Source organism: Garra rufa, chromosome 1 (genome assembly GCF_049309525.1).
Source record: "Garra rufa chromosome 1, GarRuf1.0, whole genome shotgun sequence".
Classification (NCBI taxonomy): domain Eukaryota; kingdom Metazoa; phylum Chordata; class Actinopteri; order Cypriniformes; family Cyprinidae; genus Garra; species Garra rufa.
The window spans coordinates 97899978-97927006 of NC_133361.1; the positions used below are offsets into that span (position 1 = coordinate 97899978).

Here is a 27029-nt window from a genome sequence, read left to right on the forward strand (position 1 = left end):
GTTTTCACAGCAGACCAGCAAGATCACTCGCTGACTGTGACCGATTGCTGTCTAATCGCTTTCTTGGCGATATACGTCTATAGTCGTCTATACACCGAACGAGGTGGAAACCATTGAGAAGCATTTCCTTAATAGGCCAGAGCTGGAAGTGTGCATTAATAATGATTCCTTGATCACCAGCATAATTCAGCCTCCTTCATAAAATCGTGGGGACCAAGGTGAAGCCGGAGAAACTGTGGAAGATTGGGAAGTTGTTGAAGCTGCTGAAGCGTTTAATTGGGACGTTCAGCAAGGAACTTTGGTTGACGAACCGGCAACTGTTGTTGAGTAGGTAATGTAAAAAAAAATGAAGTTGCTACATGTTTCTAGCACAAATTGTTATTCCATAGTGTACTGTTATACTGTTACCTGAACTCTGTTCTCCGTTTTATCTACATCGCTAAGTTTTTGTTGAAATGCTTGCGTTGCCTACGTTAATGGTTTTCACTAAATTTTCGATCTCTTTTTGTGAATCGCTAATTTGCCAATTAGCCGTTTGTTAAGTTGCATATTTGCATATTATTAATTATTTTTTTATTGTATTATTGTAGTCTGTGTCCTTTTGTAATTTAGCTAAGTGCGGTTTTCTTCAGCTATTAAGCATTCTTTTTGTTTAATGGCAGCTGAATAAAACGGTTTTCACTGGTAGTAGTCATATGATTTATTAAACGCTGTGTGTGTATAAACTGCCAATAAGTTGACGATAACTTGAAGTTGTTAATAAATGAGTTTCTGTTAGGAAGCAGACAGGACAGCAAGGTAAGTGCAACAGATATATATGTTTATTGAACGCAGCAATGCCGGAGATGTAAGAAGACCCTGAGACTGGTGAGTATGGCAGACGTTGAGAGGATAGGAGTTGAATGAGCCGGGTATTGAATCGGGATGTATTCTTTCTTGCAGGATTCGTGCAGCGGGGATTGAATGGCCGATCCCGTGGACGGAGTGGACACAGACTTATGGCACACACTAGAGGGCTGCATTGGGATTGGGACCCGCCGGGTCCCGCGGGACCCAACGCAAATCTCGCGGGAGCGGGCGGTTTGAACTTTGCTGCGGGCGGGAATGGGCGGCTAAAAAAAGCACTGCGGGATCCGGATGCTCAGCGCGCTTTGCGTTAGTGAGGAAAAAAAGTCTTAAACTTACTTCGTTTTCAGGACGGAGGTAAAGTGCAACTCCATTTCATTGGACAGCTTAACTTGTTTTGCAGGGGGATTTCGAGAGGGTGCCCTCCCTCTTCCCTCGCACGATGCAAATCTGTTCTGTACTTCTAGTTCTAACTGCCTGTCTACGGCACAACGCGCTGGATTAGTCTGTGTGTTGTAATGTTTGCGCGGCGCTCCCTCATCTGGCTGCATACGGCAATTACGTGAAAAAAGTACTTGAAGTCGGACTTGGTAGCCTAAGCGTTTTAGATGTCCTCGATAGCCCAGGCTACTATTCCCTACCAGTGTGTCAGAATACATGCAGGCCAGGGAAAGAAACAAACATGAATCTCCTTAATAACATCAATACAAATACGTTTTTTTTTTCCCTGCGGGACGGGAGAAGAGGCAAAATCAATGCATTTCTATTATCGTGCGGGAATAAATTCTCAGAGTTTTGCGGGTGCGGGCGGGAGTGGTCATACATTTTGCGGGTGCGGGCGGGAGTGTGACACACACGTTGCGGGAGCGGGCGGTAATGGTCAGAAATTCGGCGGGCGCGGGCGGGAGCGGGATGAAGAAAACAGTCCCGCGCAGGGCTCTAGCACACACCACTTAGAGCTGACGCTGGCAAACTTGGAGATGGCGATTCGGAAGACTGGAACTTGGAAGATTGGGACTTGGAAGACTGGAACTTGGAAGACTTGAACTTGGAAGACTGGAACTTGGAAGACTGGAAACTTGGAAGACTGGAACGAGACAGAATTCAGGTAAGTAATTTCAGGTAACGATATTATAGCGAAACTCTTGGGAAGAGAGACACTACAGTCCGCTTTCGTGGGAACGAGCCCGGACAGTGAGTGGTGTGTGGCGTGCTGATTTATGCGTGGCGGTGATGATGGCGTGCAGGTGATGGTGATCAAAACTCAGGTGACGGTGATCTGGGCGTGACAGAGGGTGTGGAGCCTGGCCAATCCGTGACAGTTTCAATCTAACCTGGTTTCTTTATTGTTCAGTTTGATTTGACAGAGGTTATATCTGAATTTTATAAATACAATATTCACAGTAACTTAGACAAAGTAAATACAAACTTAGTGACAGGGCTGCAGTAACTTAATATTGTGCCACTGATGTCTTTAAGTGTGGTATTTTTGCTATCTAAAGTTTGGTACAGCAATTAAAGTAGACGTGATATTGGGTTTATGTGTGTTTGCAGATATGCATTTTCCTTATTTCATTATATTTTTATGAACTAACGAAAAAAAGAGTGGAGGTTAACATATTTAACTGGATGGGTCTTACATACTTTGAAAAACTTGCAAATTTTTAGACATCGGTTTCTGAGATGACTTCAGTTGACGCCAAATGCACTGCACTCTGCAACCTTTAGCGTAACGTTAACAGCTTTGCTAACCGTGCGCTTATAAAGACATGTTTTTTTTGAATGGATGGATGGATGTCAATAGAGGAAATAGCTTATTTAAGATTTTTTTTAATTATTTTTTTATATATGTCACGTGGAGTTTTGTTTTGGGGTTTTCATGTCTTTTATTATGTAATGGTTATATGCTGTGGTGTCTTGCTTCCCTTGCCCTTGTGTATAACTATCATTGGTTCCCTAGTTCCATGTGTCTTGCTCTGATTTGTTGCTATGGTCTTGTTCCTTGTTTTTCATTGGTTGATTCTTGTCATGTGTCCCTCATTGTCTGTATAAATAGCCCTTGTGTTTGTATGGTCCTGGTCACGTATTAATGTTGTTAACCTGCTGTTGGTGAGTTCTGTTTTCAAGTCAAGTCAAGTCAAGTCAAGTTCATGCCAAGTCTGTTCAGTCTTTTCAAGTCAAGTCAAGTCATTGTTTGGATTATCATTTTTTTGTTGGGATTTCTGGATTATTTCACTGTTTCATTAAACTGCACTTGGGTTCATCATCACATCTCATCGTTCAGTGGACTACTTGTTACAGAATACGTGACCCAAACATGAACCCAGCAGTTGCTCTCCTTGGACTACGTCAAGAGAATCATTCGATTGAGGATTTTGTGGCAGAATTTTGTGACCTGTGCTACCAGGTAGAATTTAATGATGTTGCACTAAAGGACTTTTTCCGTTTTGGACTATCTAATGCTATTTCTCATTTACTGCCACGGCACATACCGCACTGGACTCTTGAACAATATATTGATTTCGCACTTCGTTTGAGTGGTTCCTCGTTTACTGTGGGGATTGTGGATGAAGAACCCTGCTAGTGTTGGGCGATATGCTCAATTTTCATATCGCCCTATCGTCAGCCTGAGAGATCGCCGATACACGATACTATCGTGCTAATTTAATTAATTATCTATGTACTAAATTCCTTATTCGTTTTGTAAAGGTAGACTTTCTTTTGGCATTTGATTAAGTTGTGCGTGTACAGAGCGCTATCTGCCGGAGTTGTTCAAGTTACTTTCGGTTTCATTCTCTGCTATCGTCAGTGAGTGAGCTGTAAATGTGCGTGCCAGAATGTAAATGAATGAATCTTTCTTTACCCGTCATATTGCGAGTATGTTACCGCTGTATGTCTGACCGTTGTCATCAGGTGATGTTGTAGTTCAGTTCATATTGAATGCAGAGAAGTGATGCGCGTGTAATTCACGTGCGTATTTTTAGCGCCATCTGATCGCATCGTAATTCTAATTAACGCCTATAGACGTTACTGAGATAAATGTTTATGTTTACTATATACAGACTGATTATGATACATCGTAATTAATTCAGCCTGAACCAGGTTTTACTACCTCTGTTATCCTAATGACTGCAATGCTAATATAATATAACACTCCCTTTAGAATCTACCACCGTACTGTATGATGAAAATCTCCCATTTTCACTGCACGAGGTGCGTTAAGGCGCTGTGGCCTCTCTATGCGTGTGTTTATACCGCGGCAAGTTTCTGAAGCATCCTAGAACAGACTCTCTGTGCTGCATTGCTAAAGTTAAGTTCTTTGTTGACGGATAAAAATAATAATCGTCTAACTATCGTCAAAGGCATCAGCAACAGGCGATATCTCTGACTATCGTCGATACACGATACTATCGTCTATCGGCACAACACTAAACCCTGCCACCACACAGTACCCACAACACAACAGTGCTTTCACGTCCCCACCGTCATGTCTGGTATTGTTCACGTCACGTCTGCCAAGCCACAGTCAGCTCACATCATGTCTGCTGCTTCAGGGCCTGCTCACGCCATGCCTGCCACCATCCCAGAGTCTGCACCCAAAATGGCTGCCATCCCAGAGTCTGTTCACAAAATGGCTGCTACTCCAGAGTCTACATCTGTCATGGTTGCCCTTCCAGAGCCAGCTCACAAGATGGCCGCCACACTAGAGTCACGCCATACCTCGCCTGATCTGCCAGAGCCACACCATGCCTCACCTTATCCTTCAGAGCCTTGTCATGTCATGATTGCAAGTGTGATGGACACACCAATGATGTCAGTGAGAGCTGCTGGCATCCCGGTGGTCCCTGCACCCAATAGCCCGGCGGTGTCTCCCTCTATCCACTCCGCTGCCTGTGATGGCCATCGCCATTTTGAGTGTGTGGGCTGCACACTGTGCTACAGAGGCCTCGTCTGTCCACGAGTCTACTCCAGAGGCCTCGTTTGACCATGAGTCTGCTGCGCCAGTGCCTCCAGAGCTGGCAGCACCAGCTGCAGAACCGTCCAAGGAGGTGGCGATCACGGCAGAACCTCCCAAGGGCGTGACACACTTTTATGAACCTCACGCTCTGCCTGCTCCGCCAAGGCTTCCTGCTCTGCCTGCTCCGCCAAGGCTTCCTGCTCTGCCAAGGCTTCCTGCTCTGCCTGCTCCGCCGAGGCTTCCTGCTCTGCCTGCTCCGCCAACGCTTCCTGCTCCGCCATGGCTTCCTGCTCTGCCTGCACCGCCAAGGCTTCACGCTCTGCCTGCTCCGCCAAGGCTTCACCAAACAACACACAGCCAAGGTCCGGGGTGAATCATCTGACAAAGGAAGAGAGAATGCGGAGAGTATATGTAGGCTGAGATCATGAGCAGCACCTGGTGTGGGACCGATTGGCAGCTGCGCTGACGAGCATGACGTACAACACTCACAAACACACAGATCACGAGACATGAGAACACAGCGGATGTGTGTACCGTGACATCCAACATTTGCATTGCTAAATCATTGGTAACGTCAGCACATCTGTAAAACAAGGCAAGCCACTAAAGGGACACGGCTAGCTTAATGCTAGCGCTAGCTTGTTACATGGCAATACATAGGATTTCACTTACCACATAAACAGAGAGATGATTGCGCTGATGATGGGGAATGATGGAGAAATAACTGCTCTGATAATGGCGAATGATTTACAGATCTTGAGAATCACAGACAAGCAGCTGAACTTCTGTGGTCAAAAGCACTCCCTCTGCATGATAACGTTACACAGAGCACATGCATCACAGTAATCAGTACTAAAATGTACGCGACTCAAAACGGCAGATTCAACAAACCGCATATTGAAAGCTGCGAGAGCTCCTAATTATATATATATTAGGGCCGGGACTTTAACGCGTTAATTTAGATTAATTAATTACACAAAAATAACGCGTTAATTTTTTAACGCATTTTAATCGCAATACGTTTTGCACCGCGGAACGTTTCTCACTAGATGAGATTTGGCGGACCGATTATACTGGAGCACAAACTAGTGTTCAGACAAGCCAAAGACGTCCGTCCTAAATAGTATTGTATGTCCCAAATCGTAGTATGTTTAAAAAGTATTCCAAAGATTCCCGGATGGTCTACTACTTAACGATCAATGCACACTCTTAACTGCTTATATTGCCCGCAACACACTGCGCCGTGAACGAGGATTCGATTAGAACTACAAACACGCATAAAAAGTGTTAAAAAACTACAAACATGGAGGATATACGCGACCAACGGACAGGTAGAGAAAGGGGTTTGAGTGATAAATAATCAGTGTGTAACCTGATAAAAACTATTTTTTAAATGTTATCCGCGTTATATTCCATGTGCAGCAACATTTATAATGATAGGTTTGGTCATTAAAGTTTAAATGCATAATTAAGCAAACACAAGAGCAGAGTTCTCGGAAGGAAAGACTCGTTAAAGAACGTGCTTCTTGCTACACTTTTAATGGCAATATTGCACTGGTCTGTTGGACTTGGTTGAACAAAAATAAACAATATTTTGTTGCTTAAGCTTATGTATTCAGTCATTATTCAATGGTATACTAAAAATCCATGTAAAAATCTTAATTCTCACTGTTCTCAGGTCAAATATTTACATGCGATTAAAATGTGATTAATTTCAATTAATTAATTACAAAGCCTCTAATTAATTAGATTAAAATTTTTAATCGAGTCCCGTCCCTAATATATATATTTGTATCCATGTGTGAGCTATTGAGACGAGCAGTTCTGTGAAACAGCCAATCAGAGCAGGGCTCATTAATATTCATGAAACTTCCAAATAAGGCAATAACAGAGCATTTCATTCTAGGGACAAATTCTAGGGTTGTAAATGGACCTGTAAAACCATTTCTGGAGATTTTTTGCCCTTTCCTATGACATATACCTTCTATGTAGATATCAGAGAACAATTTAAAATATTCTCTCAATGCATTCTATGGCACCTTTAAGAAGTGTGGAGGAGCCTCCTCTATTATGCTGTGCCTTTTTTTCTTCTTTAACTTTAACTGCATTTCCTTTGTACATGTATTTTTTGTGTCTTTATGTCTATCACTTTATTTGCTTATTTTTAAAAAAGTGAAGTGGTGGAGCTACATGAAAGGATCTCTGGTTTAATGGTTGTTTAGTTTGGTGCAGTTCTGATCACTTTATCACTGTCTGATTCACTCTAACATCACAGAAACTTATTCTTTACAATCACATCACACAGTCTGTACAAACTAAAGCTTTATGGTTTGCTGCACCTAGTGATTGTAAAACTTCACAAAATGAAATGAAGATACTTTATGAAGTTTGGTGTCAATGTGTACTTTTAAATCTTTGATCTGTGACCTATTATATGAAGAATCAAAATACAAATGTTATTGTAATACCATTGCAACCTATGTGGGTACTCATCCTGGCCGAGGTGCTTAAAATCTTAAAAGAGATTTTAAATATTAGTATTCTCATCTAATTTTTTAAACTTAAGAACAATACAAAAATATAAATGTGCATTATATAAATGAAATCGTCTTGACTACTTTAAGTAAAAACCCCTAGGATCAGTATTGATTAATTAATGTGTTTATTGCCAATACATTTAATCTTATTCTTATCAAACAACCACACAAACACAGCCCAGAACAGTAGACAAAGTGCACTGTCAAGTGCAGACCATAGTGTTAATACACAGAAGTCATAACTTTGTTTTTGCTGAGTTTATTTCATTAATATTGGGTATTAATTGATGTCAAATAAAACCAACTAAACTTCCAGAGCAAGTTGTTGTGCCTTCTCTGAGCTATTTCTCATGTTTCTTCTTTCAATATAAAAACAAAAACAAAAAAAAACAAAAAAACACACGAATAGACGAATGATACACAAATTAGTCTACCACAAATGTGTTCTATATTTGTTGCCTATTCTATCTACTTTTCTTTGTATTTATATAACTATTATTATTTATTATTGTAAAAAATAATAATAGCACTTACAAGCTATGGCTTTGTTGTTGGTTTGATTGATTCTGTTGTCATTTTTTTAAGTTGCTTTGGATAAAAGTGTCCGCTAAATGACTAATTGTAAATATAAATGCTTCTAAGCAAAGGAGATGGTCAGATGAAGCCTCAAGATAATGTATAAAAAAGACGAATGATGCAAATAAAAGAAAGGGTCATGTAGGTGGACAATCAGATTTGGCTCACATTCAGCAGTGGTGTCAACGTTAACTTAGATGTGCATATATGAATCAATAAAAAAAAAAAAATGTCTTTCTCAAGTGTGAATCCTCATGTGGACGTTAAGGTTTTGTTTGTGAATGAAATTGTTTCCACACTGTTGGCATTAGAACTAGCTCTTTCCACTGTGAGTTCTCATATGGCGTTTAAGGTTGCTTTTATGTGCAAAATTTGTCCACACTGTGAGCAAATAAAAGGCTTTTCTCCAGTGTGAATTCTCATGTGGACTTCAAGATTTCCTTTTTGAGTAAAACCTTTTCCACACTGATTACAGATAAAATGTGTTTCTCCGGTGTGAATCCTCATGTGGACTTTAAGGTTTAGTTTTTGAATGAAATTCTTTCCACACTGTTGGCAGGTGAACAAGTTCTCCCCACTGTGAATGCTCATGTGGCAATTGAGGTTGTTTTTCTGTGTAAAACTCTGTCCACATTGAGAGCAAGTGTAAGGCTTTTCTCCTGTGTGACTCCTTATGTGGACATCAAGGTTTCCTTTTTGAGTGAAACTTTTTCCACACTGTTTACAGAAAAATAGTCTCTCTCCAGTGTGAGTTCTCGAATGGACTACAAGGGTTCCTTTTTGAGCGAAACTCTTTCCACACTGTTGGCAGGTGTAGGGCTTCTCTCCAGTGTGAACACTTATGTGGACCTTAAGATGTCGTTTTCGATTAAAACTCTTTCCACAGTGATGGCAGGTAAAAACCCTGTTAGATTTTATCTTCTTTTCTCTAATTTTTAAATGATCTTTCTCATTCTGCTCTTTCTCTTCCATATCCTTCAGCTCTTGACTCTCCTCAATCAGGTCTAGAAAAAACAAAAACAAATGCAAAAGCAGTTTAATGGCACAAAGAAACTGACATCAAAACCAAGATAAGGCAGTCAACAAATGTATTGCTTAGTAATGACGTGAAAACATGCACGACAGCATACTGTGCACACAGTTTTGTTGTCGATGTTTTAAATCTGCCTTTGAAGTGTCCCGCTCTGTGCAGCACACAGTGTCATGCCTCTAAACCAGTGATTCTCAACTCCAGTCCTCGAGGCCCACTGCTCTGCACATTTTGTATGTTTCTGAATCTTTCAGTTTAGGTCATGGATCTTTCTCCTAATGAACTGATGACCTGAATCAGGTGTGTTAAACGAGGGAGACATACAAAATGTGCAGAGGAGTGGGCCCCGAGGACTGGAGTTGAGAACCACTGCTCTAAACCACTGCTGGAACAGAAAAAAAAAACTATCTGTATGGATTTTTGCCAATAAACAATAGTTTTGTCAGTGAACTATTGGTGCTGATTAATCGGTAAAACCAAAACATCGGTCGACTTCTACTTGTAACCCTTACTCAAGGGTTATTCTCTCTTGCACAAGGAGAGTACTTCTTAAGATAAACTTAGAATCACACTCATAAACCGTGAATATGAACTAAAATGTGCTTTTAATTAAAAAGTGCTTAAGTGTCCTAATGAATGAAAGATGGGCTCAAGTGTACTATAAGCGTTAACTAAATATAAATTTTTTTAAATACAGAGAAAGTATGTTAAAAGCACATTTTAGTTTATATTCATGGTGTCCCAATATAGCACAGCTGTGCTGCAAACAACAATAACAGCTTTAACTGGCAAATGACCATGGTATTAAGCGGGATGATGGACAGCTAACTTTGCATTAAATAATTCTAATGGACTTTGCGTTGGGTCGCCTCCATTAAAATCGTTTAAAGCACAGCTGTGCATTATTCCTTACCGAATGTATGACAATAACGAACAGAAGAAGTGTTTTCTCAGCTGTACTTGAAGATTAGTATTTGTCTGGTCATGTGATCTTAACATGTCTACATGAGGCTCCATGTCCAATAAAACCACTTAAATTAGGAAACTCACGTGACATTCTTTAAAAATACAAACTGAATATCGAGACTGACATTTTAATAACAATCAAATGAGAATGAAAACCAACCTGCATCTTCTTGTTTCAGACTGAACACTTCTGCAATCCTTATGTCTTCAATCTTCACGTCTTCACTCTCCTCTTTAACCAACGCCATCTCTATAATAGTGTCACGTGCATCTGAGTTGCTTCACCAGGAGCTTTTTTTTTCTGTGTAGTTCGATACTGTAATGATTAAAATGAAAAAGAAAAGAAAAATAGATCCAGTCCAGACTAAATCTCTGTGTGCTTCTCAATCAGTTCCTAGTTCAGTAGTCAGCACATTGCTAATGGAGTCACTCACAGTAATAGTCAATGGCCTGAAATACTGAACTACTAATTATACACATACAGACAAAGGTACAAAATTATCTGTAATTTAGTCATTAGATAAACTTAATTAACATTATTTGCAGTTGGTTTGTAAGAATTGTTTGTTTGTTCTTGTTGCATGTACAGTTTTGAGCAGAATGTGCTTATTTGAGTGTTTAATCCGTGAAAGCAACTCTTTAAACTAACAAGCAATTTCAAAAAGCTCCCTTTTCTAACGACAAAAACAAATCCACAGACATCAAAACTATTAAAAAATAATTTGGAAATGTTCACATCTCATGCCAGAAGAAAAATATAAATGTATCGTTTTCACAAAACGTGCAACTGTAATTTATATTCAGATAAAAACGCTCTCATGTTTCTTTCACAGATTTAGTGAAATAAGATGTAGCTTATCTTTCATTCATTTGCTGATGTGCTTTGCTCTCACAAATAACGTGCATTAACGTCAGATTAGAACATTTAAGTATAACCGTGAACAACAATTAAACCATTTTACAAAGTTAGCGTTGACTTAAAAAATGTGAATGGTTAAACCTTTCTTCAGCAGAATCACAACAGATGCACGAGCACGGCGCAGCCTTATGACGTCACATCACCACGCCAAAATAAAAGTCCTTTTCAAAACAGATGTTACAGTTTTATTTACTGCCTTTTAGACAGATTCTTAAATACTAGTTGCTAATCTTTCATTAGCAGGTATTTTCAGTGCACAACTAGACAACATACCTTTAAACGTGTTTTAATAAAGAAATTAAACTCTGAATACATGCTCTTTTTTGTTTGAGTGGTTTACTTTTGTTGCATATAAATTTTCCAGCACTTCTGACTTTTGTGTTGAACAGGACTTTTATTTTGGCGTATTGGTGTGACGTCATAAGGCTGCGCTGCGCTCCTGTTGTGATGCTGAAGAAAGGTTTGTGTTTGAGCTTTAAAAGTTTTGTAGTCAATGCTAACGATGTACAATACCTTAATTATTGTTTAATGCTAGATTCTAATGCTTTATTAAATGTTAATGTGCACTTTAAAAAAAAAAGAGAGTGAGAATCCTGTGAAAGAAACATTACAGTGTTTTCATCTGAAAATAGATCACAGTTGCTCTTTCTCTGAAACAGAATTGTAAATTTTTTAATGTGTGTGTACTTGTATATTCTGGCATGAGATCTGAACAGCATATCTATTTTTTATTAGTTTTGATCTGATTTTTTTATTTTTATGGGTTTGCTTTTGTTATTAGGACACTTCTATATCCATTAGTATCCAAAAGAAGTGTCTCAGTGCCCTGTTTTGCACATTTTCAAACAGCCCTAGCAAATGATACAAAAACCCAGCAACCTTTTTTTTGTGAAAAATAAATATATAATGTATATATAATATTAATTAATGCATTAGTTCATTTAAGGCCATTAGACTGACTTCATTAGCAGTGTGCTGACTACTGAACTAGGGAACTGATTGTAATGCACCCATTTCTATCGGTTCATTTTTTCTCATTTTAATCATTACACTAAACAGAAAAATCTCCTGGTAAAGCCACTCAGATCCATGTGACACTATAGAGATGGCGTTAGTTAAAGAGGAGAGTGAGGACACAAGGATTGACGACATAAGGATTGCAGAAGTGTTCAGTCTGAAACAAGAAGATACAGAGGAACAAACCGGTTGGTTTTCATTCTCATTTGATTGTTATTAAAATGTCTATATTCAGTCTGTATTTTTGAAGAATGTGGGTTTTATTAAAGAGGAATGTCTGAAAAACAAATAATGGTAAAACTAGAGATGTATCTCATTTCTTTCTGTTAAGACAAATGCATTGAATATACCATATAGTGCCATAAATATTCTTTTTCCAAAGTTTGGTGCCTATAACTCAAGAATTATTAAAGATATTGCAGTATGGTTTTAGTTTCTAGTTGTTAATAAACTTTTCTTTTGGAATCTTAATTTTCAAGGCCCGCCATCATTCAGTCCCAGAGATACGGGGATCTCAATGAGGCTCCGTGTCCAGATTGTTGAATGTTACCCATTTTCAGTGGTTGAAAACCAAATGTTGGTCACTTTGTATACAGCTGATGCTTATTTTATTTAAAGAACAATGTCCGTATAAGAAATAATGTTGCAATTAGAATTGTATGTTGTTGAACATACCTGCTTGAGTCTCATAAATTTATGCGTTTGCAACTCAAGAAGTATTAATATAATTTTAGATTCTGGTTCTTAAGAAACTTAGCTTCTGGGAACTTGATAGTGTTTGATCTCAGAGATATTGAGATCTAACCGCAGCTCCAAATTTAGTATCCTACCTATTTTCAATGGTCAAAAAATAAATATAGTTTTGTGTTTATTTATTCATTACTGATTACACTGAAAGAATGCAAATAATAGTTATCCAGGGATTAAGACTGTACAGTGTGACACACCAGATTATGAATGACCAGGGTTCATTGTTCACTCTTGAGGTAAATTGTGAATGATGTGAAATGTAAAATAAGATTTTCCATGATTCCATGGTTCAGAATTACCCAGTGTTAATTTTTTCAAGTGTGAGAGACCTTAAATGTTTGAGGTATGACTATGAGATGGCTATGCTTATTTTATAACAATAAAAAAGTAAAATCAATTCTAATAAGTAATCCTTTGTTTATTAATATGAATGCAATTTTTTTTGTACAGTGTACTCTGATGTGTGGAATTCATGCTGTTTCCACGAAAAGAGTGTGCATGTAAGTAACATTTAACACATTATTTTTCCAACTGTGGGATTTAAGAATCTTTTTTAAAATATGCTGATTTTATGTTCTGACATAGCATCACATGAAATACTTAGGTAAAGTACATTGTATTTGACATTTAAGGCAAATATGATGACGTAAGATAAATGATTCTCTTAAACAGAGTTTGTAGCAAGATGTTCCTGTTCTCTTTGTAAGTCAAATGAGCCAGATGACTGAGATGTTCACCTTTTGTTTGTAATGGCTCTTGGTGCCTCTCCCCAGTCTTTGAGCAGTTATGATGATTGGATTAGGATTTGTGAATTGGGGCAGGTTGCTACACCTGAACACTTCATTTGCATGATTTGTGTCCCATTCCAGAAAATCATCGCTATCAGCCAACCTAAGATAGCCATAATGTAGGTTATGTAAAAAATAAAAGTTTTTGAAAGGGGCCTGAACTCAGCTTTCATACCTAAAAAAGGTAAAATTTCACCATGTGTTGGGTTTTCCTACATCGCATCACATAATTGCCGTCTCTGGCAAACTATGACACATCTCCAGCTGATACAAACTGTCAAACACGGTGCATCCCTCTGCTTTCAAGTTTATTCCACATACCATCAAATGTTTCATTAGGTTTGATGCGTTTTCCCCTTCACACGCAACTGCTGTAAAACATTTGCTGCTCGTCGCAGTGTCTGAATCATTTCTCGTGAAATATAGCCACACTTTAGAATGTTTCGTTTTTGGCATTTTAAGTTAAGCGTGTTTAATGTAGCTAGCTAAGCTAACAGCAAAACCACCTGCTGCAGTCAGAGCAAGTGTAACTATAGTTGCTACATTCACACGCTTATTGGATGGTTTCATTTCCTGGTGATTTGTGCTTTTAGTTAGAAATGTGAAACTGGATAGTAACTACAAAGATGTCTTGGATTTGTATCATCAAAGCTTTCAGACATTCATGTGAGTTTTCTCATTCAGGAAATATTTTTTCCGATCATTCTGATACCCCATGAATGCAGTATTTATATTTAACTAGCGATCATGCATGTTGATGAATTAATGCTTCTACATTCGTATCATAGCACCAGAAAACAAATATTTCAATCGACAGTTCAGGCACTTAAGTGGCATCGAAATGGGGCACCGAAATTCGCTTTCTGTTTCGGTCAGGTACATACCGGTCACATGGGTTTCGGTACCCAACCCTAATTAAAACCAGTACAAATCCTATTACACCCAGTAAAAACACTTTAAATTCTGTGATGGTTTCTATTGTTTTTTGTTGTTGTTGTTGTTGTTGTTGTTGTTGTTTTTTTTTCCAGCAGGGCTGGAAAGGATGTTGCCCACAGTCTGCCTAAGAACGTAAACAGTTTAGAAACATGCTGCATTTATTTGCACACATTTGTTTTCCCACGCATCTTTTTTTTTTTGGTTTAGGAGGTTATCTCAACTACAAATTTTCCTTTGATTATATCCTTGTTTTCATTAGCAAGTTGGACAAGAAGCTGTTCTTGCATCCAGTTTGGTTTTCTTTTACGTTTGCATGTATTATTATCAGCCATGATTTTTCTACTCTGTTTATTAAAAGGTTGTTTATATGTATGTCCTCTAATTGTAAGACGCTGACAATTATCTGAACATATACTTGTTTAATTAGTGAAACTTAACCTGCATTTTAAAATCTTTATTTGAATATGGCTACCTTTTTTTTCACTTTTATTTGAATATGACAATACAATGTTTCTATGAATGTATCTCTGACAGAAACCCCTCCCCTATCAGCCAATCACTGTGCGCATAGTTAATAAGCATGCTGACATCATTCATAGTAACGAGGTCAACCCCGATACTTACTCTTAGCTTAAGATTTCTCTCTATTCCTTAGTAAATGTTTGTCTCAGTAGCTTTGTAAATAGGGTTTAAGAGAAAACTCTTAGCTAAAAACTTTCACTGCTGTTTAGGAGAACTCTTAGTTCTAAGATAAAATGTTTTGTGAATACGGGCCCAGATGTATTAAACTCAAACAAAACCAATTTTCAAATTTTTTAAATTTCTAAATTTTAAATTGCGCATAATGTAGCTTTAAAAAAAATATCTCTTTGACATTTGTTCATACAATATGCGTAAATTAACATAATTAACTTTTAGTGAGCTATTTTTACTATTTGTCTAATTAGCTGGACATTTAATGACTTCTCTGAAGTAAATGTTAAAATGTTAAAGTAAAACTAATAGGACTTTCCTGCAGAGTTCAGCTCCAACCCTGATCAAACACACCTGAACCAAATAATTAGGATCTGAAGGAGCACTTGATAATTACAGACAGGTGTGTTTGATCAGGGTTGGAACTAAACTCTGCAGGAAGCTGGATCTCCAGGAACAGGGTTGAGCACCCCTGGATTAGACAGACATGACAGATTAGTGCTTTCAAGACTTCAGCATAAACGGTCATTATTTTGATTGGTAGAATCCAGGATATTTTTTCAGGAGAAAAATGTAAAATTATTTAGGCACCTACCTGTGGAATATTTAAAAAAATTCTAAACTAAATTTCTGAAAAGTACTCGCACCTGTACACAGTCTGTCACCAATAGTAAAAGATTAAACTAATAATAATGCCTGCAATTTATTTTTTACAGGACTTACCTGAAAGCAGTAAAGAAGAATTGATGTCAGGTGAAGAGTTTGTGCCTGAATCAGGATCTGACTTGAACTCAGACAACATTACAGAGAGCTCTCTGGATTCATCCAGCCTAAATGGTACACCAGAAGATTCATTTATTCAGAATCTGTCCTCTTCGAAAGACTCAAGCCCCAATAGTGTTACTGAAGCAAGGGATACACCAAGTGATTCAGTCTCGTTTTCGCATGACATAACCACTGTATCCAAAGGTGGTCAAAATTTTTGTTTTGTTTGTGGAAAAGCACAAAACAAAATAGCTCGACATCTTAAAGTGCATGAAAATGAAGATGCCGAAATTGCACAAGCACTCAGTTTACCAGCTCACTCCAAAAAAAGAAAGGAATTGCTTCAGGCATTGCGAAACAAAGGCAACTTCATGCACAACAACGATGTCCTGAAGAAAGGAACGGGTGTCCTGAAAGTAAAACGTTTTTCTGTAAAACAGGACTCCAACAAGTATGAGTACTGTCTTTATTGCCATGGGATGTTTGTTCGTGAGGAACTCTGGAGGCACATGAAAAGATGCTCAGCCAAAAGAGAACGTCACGAAAATGATCAATACACAAAGAGAGTACTGGGTCTTGCTGCAGTGGCCAAGACTGCATTTTCAGGTACCGTATCGGATGGCGTCTTAAAACTCATCAGAAGTATGAGAGATGATGAAATTGTAAGTGTGGTTCAACATGACCCAATTTTCACTTTAAAGAAAATGGATTTTAAATGCGTTTCTAAACTAAATTTCTGAAAAGTACTCGCACCTGTACACAGTCCATCACTAATAGTAAAAGATTAAACTAATAATGCTGCCTGCAATTTATTTTTTTACAGGATTTACCTGAAAGCAGTAAAGAAGAAATGATGTCAGGTGAAGAGTTTGTGCCTGAATCAGGATCTGACTTGAACTCAGACATAGAAATTGATTTAGAAATCCCTGTCAGCAACATTACAGAGAGCTCTCTGGATTCATCTAGCCTAAATGGTACACCAGAAGATTCATTTATTCAAAATCTGTCCTCTTCGAATGACTCAAGCCCCAATAGTGTTACTGAAGCAAGGGATACACCAAGTGATTCAGTCTCGTTTTCGCATGACATAACCACTGTATCCAAAGGTGGTCAAAATTTTTGTTTTCTTTGTGGAAAAGCACAAAACAAAATAGCTCGACATTTTAAAGTGCATGAAAATGAAGACGCCGAAATTGCACAAGCACTCAGTTTCCCAGCTCACTCCAGAAAAAGAAAGGAATTGCTCCAGGCATTGCGAAACAAAGGCAACTTCATGCACAACAACGATGTCCTGAAGAAAGGAACGGGTGTCCTGAAAGTAAAACGTTTTTCTGTAAAACAGGACTCCAACAAGTATGAGTACTGTCTTTATTGCCATGGGATGTTTGTTCGTGAGGAACTCTGGAGGCACATGAAAACATGCTCAGCCAAAAGAGAACGTCACGAAAATGATCAATGCACAAAGAGAGTACTGGGTCTTGCTGCAGTGGCCAAGGCTGCATTTTCAGGTACCGTATCGGATGACGTCTTAAAACTCATCAGAAGAATGAGAGATGATGAAATTGTAAGTGTGGTTCAACATGACCCATGTCTTTTACAGTTTGCCCAATCTCTCTACAATAAACATGGACGTGACTTATCAAGGCATGGATATATACGCCAAAACATTTGTGACCTTGGCAGATTTTTGATAAGCATTCGAAAGAACACTTCCATTACTACCTTGGAGGATGCCATAAAGCCAGAGAATTTTATGGCTGCTGTTCAAGCTGCAAAAGAGCTAGCAGGATTTAGCAAGGATGAAAAGACATTTAGAGCACCAAGTTTAGCATTAAAGATCGGACGGCACTTACTGCAAGTCAGCTCCATCATCCGGGGCAATGCAATCATTGCTGGAAATAAGGAGCTCAGCGACTGTACAGAACAATTCCAAACACTGTACCGGGCAAAGTGGACAGAGTGTGTGTCTTGCACTGCAAGGATGTCTGCAAAAGAAAAGAAATACAAGAAGAAAGTGAATCTGCCGCTGACCAAAGACATGCAAAAGTTGATTAAACATCTTGAAAGTGCTTCGGATTCAGCCTACAAAAACCTAGAAAAATCTTCTACAATTCAGAACTATTCTGACCTTGCCAGAGTCACTCTCACTAGAGTCATTCTTTTCAATCGACGACAGCCTGGAGAAGTTTCCAAAATGCAGTTGAAACATTTTCTTGAAAGGGATGCCTCACCAGTTCTTCCTGAATTCGGACTGTCAAACTTTGAAAAACGACTATGTTCCTACTTAAGTAGGGTTGAATTCAAGGGGAAAAAAGACAGAAAAGTTGCTGTTTTGTTGACATCAGATCTTGTAAAAGCACTCCAGCTGCTTGTAGAAAAGAGAAAAGATTGCAAGGTCTTTGATGACAATGGATTCTTGTTTGCAGTACCAAAAAGTCTGTCATTTTTCAGAGGTCATGACTGTATTCGAAAGTTTGCACAGGAATCTGGAGCCAGGCATCCCGAATACCTGAGGTCAACTCAACTACGAAAACAAGTGGCGACAACATCACAGATACTAAATCTGAAAAATAATCAAATGGACCAGCTTGCTGATTATTTGGGGCATGATATAAGAGTTCATCGAAAGTTTTATAGACTGCCAGCTGCAACCCTTCCAACCGCAAAAATTTCCACAATGCTTCTAGCATTAGAAAGAGGCAACATTACAGAACTTCAAGGACGATCTCTCGATGAAATCCAAGGTATTTACATTTTTATAATATTTAAAGGAGTAGTTCACTTCCAGAACAAATATTTACAGATAATTTACTCACCCCGTTGTCATCCAAGATGTTCATGTCTTTCTTTCTTTAGTCGTGAAGAAATTATGTTTTTTGAGGAAAACATTTCAGGAATTATCTCCATATAGTGGTCTTCAATGGTGTCTGTGTGTGTCCAAAATGCATTTCAAATGCAGCTTCAAATGACTCTAAACAATCCCAGCTGAGAAAGAAGGATCTGTCAATTCCTAAAAAAATTAACATTTATGTACTTTTTAACATCAAATGTTCGTCTTGTCTATCTCTGCCGTGCACTGTGCACTCATGATGTCGAAAGATTCCCATCTTATTTTCTCCTCCAACTTCAAAATCGCCCTACACCGCTACAAAAGTACAGACCCATTGTTTACAAAGTGAACATGCAAAGAAGATCAAACTCCCTTTACAAAAAAATGGGGGGAAACAGCGATGTTGGAGAAGAAAATGAGTTGGGAGTTTTTAGACATACCCTAAAAAAAATGGGGGTAAGTTCACCCATTTTCCAAAATAAAATTCAGCCTCTGATTTCATATTTTATGGCATTTGTCTCCCTCATGTAGAATTTGCAGAAATGAACAACAGTAGTGACAGTGAAGACTCGTGTGAAGATGAGCCTGAGCAAGATGACACTTCTGGTATGTAGTGAAGTTTTAACCGTTTGAAATGACACTAAACAATTTTGTTTATTTTTCAAAACCCATAATTGGCTAGATCCAGATAAGAAGTCTATAATGACATTTTTCATATTCTCATATCTTTTTTTCGACATTTGATCTTGTTTTTGTTTGGTTCTTTTCAGCGTGTATCAGGACAGGCTTTGTAAAAAGGCCTTGGACCAAACTGGAGGAGCAAGCAGTATTCAGGCACTTCAAAACCCATATACTGAAGGGCCATCTCGTCACACTGAAGGAATGTCATTCCTGCAAAAAAGCAGAGAGACGTATCTTGCATAGTCGAACGCCTCAGAACATCAGGGACTTTGTTCGAAACAGAGGAACATCTTTAAAGAGACAAAATGCATTAAAACACTTGTAAACTATATGAATAAATCAATAATATATTATATATTATATATAATAGCTAAATTCAAACACTTTAATTTAGCGCAGCTGTTGCTCAGCTTATGGAGAATCAAACAAGTACTAGATTTTTTTTAATTAAAAGGTTTGAAAGTATTTGACATTGGACAATATATAGTTTGTATATATTTATTAAATGTGTGTGTTAAAGTAATTGTTTTTTTGTTTTGTTTTTTTAAAGAAAAAGACTAACCTTGAAATAAAGTTTGTCTGATGTGTTGTTTCACGTCTTGAGTTGAATCTTGTACTTTATTGGTTGTATAGGTTTAGAAAAATCACAGCATGATACCAGGAAAAATGCTAAATATTTCACGTAAAGATGGCAAATTACTGATTTTTATTAAAATATAACTACAGGTCCTTTTCCAAAAATTAGCATATTGTGATAAAGTTCATTATTTTCTGTAATGTACTGATAAACATTAGACTTTCATATATTTTAGATTCATTACACACAACTGAAGTAGTTCAAGCCTTTTATTGTTTTAATATTGATGATTTTGGGCATACAGCTCATGAAAACCCAAAATTCCTATCTCAAAAAATTCAACCTTCAAATAATTATGTTCAGTAATGCACTCAATACTTGGTCGGGAATCCTTTTGCAGAAATGACTGCTTCAATGCGGCGTGGCATGGAGGCTATCAGCCTGTGACACTGCTGAGGTGTTATGGAGGCCCAGGATGCTTCGATAGCGGCCTTAAGCTCATCCAGAGTGTTGGGTCTTGCGTCTCTCAACTTTCTCTTCACAATATCCCACAGATTCTCTATGGGGTTCAGGTCAGGAGAGTTGGCAGGCCAATTGAGCACAGTAATACCATGGTCAGTAAACCATTTACCAGTGGTTTTGGCACTGTGAGCAGGTGCCAGGTCGTGCTGAAAAATGAAATCTTCATCTCCATAAAGCTTTTCAGCAGATGGAAGCATGAAGTGCTCCAAAATCTCCTGATAGCTAGCTGCATTGACCCTGCCCTTGATAAAACACAGTGGACCAACACCAGCAGCTGACATGGCACCCCAGACCATCACTGACTGTGGGTACTTGACACTGGACTTCAGGCATTTTGGCATTTCCCTCTCCCCAGTCTTCCTCCAGACTCTGGCACCTTGATTTCCGAATGACATGCAAAATTTGAGCAACAGTCCAGTGCTGATTCTCTGTAGCCCAGGTCAGGCGCTTCTGCCGCTGTTTCTGGTTCAAAAGTGGCTTGACCTGGGGAATGCGGCACCTGTAGCCCATTTCCTGAACACGCCTGTACACGGTGGCTCTGGATGTTTCTACTCCAGACTCAGTCCACTGCTTCCACAGGTCCCCCAAGGTCTGGAATCGGTCCTTCTCCACAATCTTCCTCAGAGTCCGGTCACCTCTTCTCGTTGTGCAGCGTTTTCTGCCACACTTTTTCCTTCCCACAGACTTCCCACTGAGGTGCCTTGATACAGCACTCTGGGAACAGCCTATTCGTTCAGAAATTTCTTTCTGTGTCTTACCCTCTTGCTTGAGGTTGTCAATGATGGCCTTCTGGACAGCAGTCAGGTCGGATGTCTTACCCATGATTGCGGTTTTGAGTAATGAACCAGGCTGGGAGTTTTTAAAAGCCTCAGGAATCTTTTGCACGTGTTTAGAGTTAATTAGTTGATTCAGATGATTAGGTTAATAGCTTGTTTAGAGAACCTTTTCATGATATGCTAATTTTTTGAGATAGGAATTTTGGGTTTTCATGAGCTGTATGCCCAAAATCATCAATATTAAAACAATAAAAGGCTTGAACTACTTCAGTTGTGTGTAATGAATCTAAAATATATGAAAGTCTAATGTTTATCAGTACATTACAGAAAATAATGAACTTTATCACAATATGCTAATTTTTGGAAAAGGACCTGTATATGTAACATGTTTTGTGTTTAGATCTACATATTCAGAAATAAGGCTAAATGTTCTAAAACTGTTTATTTACATCTTGATTTTTATATCAATATGTTTGGTGAATTAATCCAGAAACACATTTTATGCTAATTAAAAGTCTCTTCCCATTTTAACAACAATCATTCGGTAAAGCTTATCTAGAATATATTTTATTTGAATACGACTTTTGGAAGGTGTAAGACTGACTTATCTTTACTCAAACCATGAGCTAATGCTGTATTCAAGACATAACTAAAGAAGTGATGGAAAGCGTTTCCGTGATTTGTAACATTGATTTGTAACATTGAACAGTGATTTGCTGGTGTTTTTACTATCTGCATTTGTTGTAGTATGGTAAGCTCTCGGCCGCTGTATTTGGGTGTTTTAGAGGAGGCACAGTTTTGGAGAGTGCTCTGAAGGATGGCAGGTCTTGTGTTTTAAATGCTAACAGGTTAAAAAAAATGTCTTTACAAAGGTGTCCCTAAAGATCACTTAAAGGAATCAAATATTGCCTCATAATAGTTTTTGTCATTGCTCAGAATGTGCTTTTATATTTTTGACCATGCTCCTACATTTTAAATTAGGAACACAAGTTATCATTACGTAGTTATTTTATATATATATATATATATACACACACACACACACACACAGACACACACATACATATATAAACATTTGAAGTGGATCAAAGTTGTCCTAAAACCAAAACAATACCCCGTGTTGTCTTAGAACAACTTTGATGAACTTCTTTGTCCCCACCCCCCACCACCCACATCAAAAGCAAAAGTTTCCCATGTGAATTGTAGCCATTTCGACCACTGGATGTATTACTCTCCATTATACATAAATTAATTTATCTTCTAGGTTCTACAGTAAAGTATTACTTTAGAAATCCATGCGTATTCTTTAAAACAAGTTGTGCACTATATAGTATATCAATAATAAACCTGTTCGTATGAGCGGAGCAGCGGTGGAAGGCGCTTACTGATGCCTCGAAGTCATGGCTGTCTGTAGTATCCTTAGGCTTTCAAGGAGTTCACTGTTTTTCTCTGGGTTATCTTGACCGATTCTTTGGACATTGTTAAGCAATGAGTCAATCACACTCAAATGATAAGAATTACAGTTTCCACGATGAAAATTGCGTTTGATTGATAAAACTTTTCTTCTCACTGCATTGACTACGGCTAGTGCTTCCATTTCGTAAATGGGTATTCAACGTAAAAGACGATATTCCGCCTTCTACTGGACTGGACGGTTTAGTTAAAAACTCAGCACGCAGTCTACACATAGTATTTCCGGTAAAATTGAGGGCTCAAAAATTTCCAGTAAATTATCCAGTAAAAAAAAAAAAAACAGGCGACATTTTATGAATCTGTGTTTTAAATTAATCTTTCATTTATGACAGGGTTGGGCTCCCACCTACTGGCGGTTTTAGACAGGACAAAACCAGCCATGATTCCAGGACAATAGCATACTCAGCAAAATATATCTCCTAATTGCTTATCGATTAAACATAATATCGCAAATTTATTTCCCAATGTTTGACCAAAATAATAATAATAATAATAATAATAACAACAACAACACATTTTATCAACTAGTGTCAACTAGCCTATTAGCCTATATATGTAGCTCAAAAATTTGCATGCATGTTACAGTGCATAATAAACACCAAAATTATATGAAATTTTGTCTGGTAAACTTGATCATACCAGACATTTTGACTGACATTAACTTTTTTAGAGTGAACATTTGTGTGCTTTACTTTTAAGTATTTCATAACAATTATTATGTAAATGAATCTAATGAATAAATATTTTTAAAAAACAAAACATATCCAAGCTGTCATATCAGTTTTATGGTCATTCTAACACAATGAAAACGCTATTAATTAAGGGGCTTTTTTTTTTTTAAGTGCATCACCGCAGGTGACCCCCTGCTCTGGGCTGTGTTTCCCAAAAGCATTGCAATCCTTAATACAACGTAGACGCATTGAAACCAATAGAGTTACAATCAACTTAGGGTTACGATGACTCTGGAAAACGCGGCCCTGCATATTTTGTCTGTCTCCTTTTTCTGACACAACCAGATGAGTTCATGGAGCTCTCTCCTAACGAGCTAATGATCTGAATCAGGTGTGTTTAATAAGGGAGACATAGAGAGTGGTGGGATTGGAAACCACTGCAGCACACAATGACAGGACCTCTTTTCACATTAGAAGTCAACAAGAAATCGCATGACCCCGACGTGATTTGAACACGCAACCTTCTGATCTGGAGTCAGACGCGCTACCTTTGCGCCACGAGGTCCTGAACCCAGAGGTGATGTATTTTGCTTAACCCCTTTGACACAGAATGCAAATCAGTAAATATACGGTGCTCAAGGAACACTCTTGATGTTGGACTTTATACTCAGGAGATAAAAAACAGATCGTCTGACCTCAAGGTGATTTGGAGCCAGACACTCTACCGTTGCACTACAAGATAGCGGAAAAATTATTTAGTGTTTCATGCTAAAGCACTTTGATAAACTATGCAAATCCGCTAGTCTTTACACTCACAAAGTCAAGAACAGTTCGCTTGACCTCAACATAATTGGAACACGCAACCTCCCGATCCGGGGTCAGGCGCACTCTGTCGCGGCCACGAGGTCGAGAAAACAAGTCGGCGTTCCTTGCTTAATTGCTTTGATTCAATTTGCAAATCAGTCACGGTAAAGGGCTGTAGACTTTATACTATGGATGTCAAGAAGAGATCAACTGATGTGATTGGAACATGCAACCGTCTGATCTGGATTCAGCCAAGCTACCGTTGTACCCCAAGACACCACAAACCTATCTGGTGTTTTCTGCTTAAGCCACCTTTTGTCATCCTGCCTTCGATAGCTCAGCTGGTAGAGCGGAGGACTGTAGATGATACATTGGCTATCCTTAGGTCACTGGTTCGATTCCGGCTCGAAGGAGCTGGCTTTTGAATTCGGCACGTAGATGTTTCCATGATTTCTTCAGAGATTGCAGGGCAAGATATGCAAAAGCAACACGTCAAGAGGCAGATCTGTCACAGTACACAATGACAGGAATGGTTATTACATGAGATCTCAGGCTTAATAAAAATAACAGGTCAAGACACAAATCTATCACAGTACACTGGTGATTTTCAATCCTGATCCTGGGGACCCCCTGCTCTGGGCTGTGTTTCCCAAAAGCGTTGCAATCCTTCATACAACGTAGACGCATTGAAACCAATAGAGTTGCAATCAACTTAGGCTTACGATGACTCTGGAAGACGCGGCCCTGCATTTTTGTCTGTCTCCTTTTTCTGACACACCCAGATGAGCTCATGGAGCTCTCTCCTAACTAGCTAATGATCTTAATCAGGTGTGTTTAATAAGGGAGACATACAGAGCGGTGGGATTGGAAACCACTGCAGCACACAACGACAGGACTTCTTTTCACATTAGAAGTCAACAAGAAATCACATGACCCCGACGTGATTTGAACACGCAACCTTCTGATCTGGAGTCAGACGCGCTACCGTTGCGCCACGAGGTCCTGAACCCAGAGGTGATGTATTTTGCTTAACCACCTTGACACAGAATGCAAATCAGTAAATATACGGTGCTCAAGGAACATTCTTGATGTTTGACTTCATACTCAGGAGATCAAAAACAGATCGTCTGACCTCAAGGTGATTTGGGGCCAGACGCGCTACCGTTGCGCCACGAGGTCCTGAACCCAGAGGTGATGTATTTTGCTTAACCGCCTTGACACAGAATGCAAATCAGTAAATATACGGTGCTCAAGGAACACTCTTGATGTTGGACTTCATACTCAGGAGATCAAAAACAGATCGTCTGACCTCAAGGTGATTTGGGGCCAGACGCGCTACCATTGCGCCACGAGGTCCTGAACCCAGAGGTGATGTATTTTGCTTAACCGCCTTGACACAGAATGCAACTCAGTAAATATACGGTGCTCAAGGAACACTCTTGATGTTGGACTTTATACTCAGATCAAAAACAGATCGTCTGACCTCAAGGTGATTTGGAGCCAGACACTCTACCGTTGCACTACAAGATAGCGGAAAAATTATTTAGTGTTTCATGCTAAAGCACTTTGATAAACTATGCAAATCCGCTAGTCTTTACACTCACAAAGTCAAGAACAGTTCGCTTGACCTCAACATAATTGGAACACGCAACCTCCCGATCCGGGGTCAGGCGCACTCTGTCGCGGCCACGAGGTCGAGAAAACAAGTTGGCGTTCCTTGCTTAATTGCTTTGATTCAATTTGCAAATCAGTCACGGTAAAGGGCTGTAGACTTTATACTATGGATGTCAAGAAGAGATCAACTGATGTGATTGGAACATGCAACCGTCTGATCTGGATTCAGCCAAGCTACCGTTGTACCCCAAGACACCACAAACCTATCTGGTGTTTCCTGCTTAAGCCACCTTTTGTCATCCTGCCTTCGATAGCTCAGCTGGTAGAGCGGAGGACTGTAGATGATACATTGGTTATCCTTAGGTTCGAGCCCACCCAGGGACGTGTGAAATGCTGGAGTTTTGCACGCGCGTCAGGTGTCCACTAACGCCTATGCCATTCTTAGGGTTGCGAGGCACAGCTTTCTCAGGGCGTTTATCTTGTGCACCTTCAATAAGCTGGCTTGTTTTAAAAGAACTCAGCGGCGGGCATTTGGTGAACATTTTCACCAGCTCGAGTAGTTTGCTGTGGCATGTGGATGCCTTCTTTACTGATGATCTGTCTCTGGGGCTCATCTAGTTGACATAGTATCCGCTGACATTCGGCTGAAGGTGCTGATCCACCATCTGCTCTTGGTACGGACTGGAACCGGGGGACTGTAGTGACCATCAGATCGGAATACAGAATGGATCTGGTGGCTACGGTGACCTCAGAATAAGAAGAAACAGACTAATATTAATGTAGATGCAAAAGTTCCATGTTGCCACAAAGTCAATACCCAATACCCCACCGGGATGACTTGAAATACAGTCAGCATCGGCAATTTTTGCTAGCCTCTCTGGAGGCTTAGAGTATTGTTGAGAAAAAATAGCCTTGTTTCGTTTAGGTTTTGTTTCTCGTCGAAAAGGTGTCTGCTGATGATTGAGCGCCAGAGCCAGAAGGCTTGTTGTTTTGTAAATATGTCCTCAAGACGGGTATCATTAAACTGCAGCGCAATTACAGCTCACCGTTACCCATCGTAAACAGGTTGGGCCTGTCTGGTCCGGTGGGCTCTCAGTGGCGCTAAAGCTTCCAGTGCATGTCGAGCACAATGTATTAGCCTTCCACCGCCTTACCCGCTGGACCACCTCGTCATCTTGCGTGGTTTCTTTGTTTAACACTCCTGAACCATGTGCATGTGGATGCCTTCTTCGTCTTTTGTTTCAGCCGCCGAGGGCCTGTTTTCCACTGAGGCCCTGCGTCAAACTCCCTATGAGACACA

General features: G+C 39.2%; 2 protein-coding genes and 2 non-coding genes across 4 annotated transcripts; 1 reads left to right on the top strand and 3 right to left on the bottom strand.

The window, feature by feature from the left end:
- Window positions 1-7798: 7798 nt before the first annotated feature.
- On the bottom strand, window positions 7799-10225 carry LOC141340812 (uncharacterized). Its single transcript, XM_073845904.1, has 2 exons — window positions 10074-10225; window positions 7799-8921 (listed from the first exon to the last, which is right to left on the bottom strand). Exons 1-2 carry the CDS (start codon window positions 10159-10161, stop codon window positions 8254-8256), a joined length of 756 nt encoding a protein of 251 aa, XP_073702005.1. The 5' UTR covers window positions 10162-10225; the 3' UTR covers window positions 7799-8253.
- A 1672-nt stretch (window positions 10226-11897) lies between these two features.
- LOC141340577 (uncharacterized) lies at window positions 11898-19901 on the top strand. The gene is made up of 5 exons (XM_073845614.1): window positions 11898-12037; window positions 13050-13099; window positions 15733-18525; window positions 19143-19217; window positions 19382-19901. Exons 3-5 carry the CDS (start codon window positions 16632-16634, stop codon window positions 19615-19617), a joined length of 2205 nt encoding a protein of 734 aa, XP_073701715.1. The 5' UTR covers window positions 11898-12037; window positions 13050-13099; window positions 15733-16631; the 3' UTR covers window positions 19618-19901.
- Window positions 19902-23804: 3903 nt separating this feature from the next.
- Window positions 23805-23876, bottom strand: trnaw-cca (transfer RNA tryptophan (anticodon CCA)). The gene has a single exon. It is a non-coding gene; the product is annotated as a tRNA-Trp (tRNA).
- A 1169-nt stretch (window positions 23877-25045) lies between these two features.
- trnaw-cca (transfer RNA tryptophan (anticodon CCA)) lies at window positions 25046-25117 on the bottom strand. Its single transcript has one exon. It is a non-coding gene; the product is annotated as a tRNA-Trp (tRNA).
- Between the last annotated feature and the right edge of the window lie 1912 nt (window positions 25118-27029).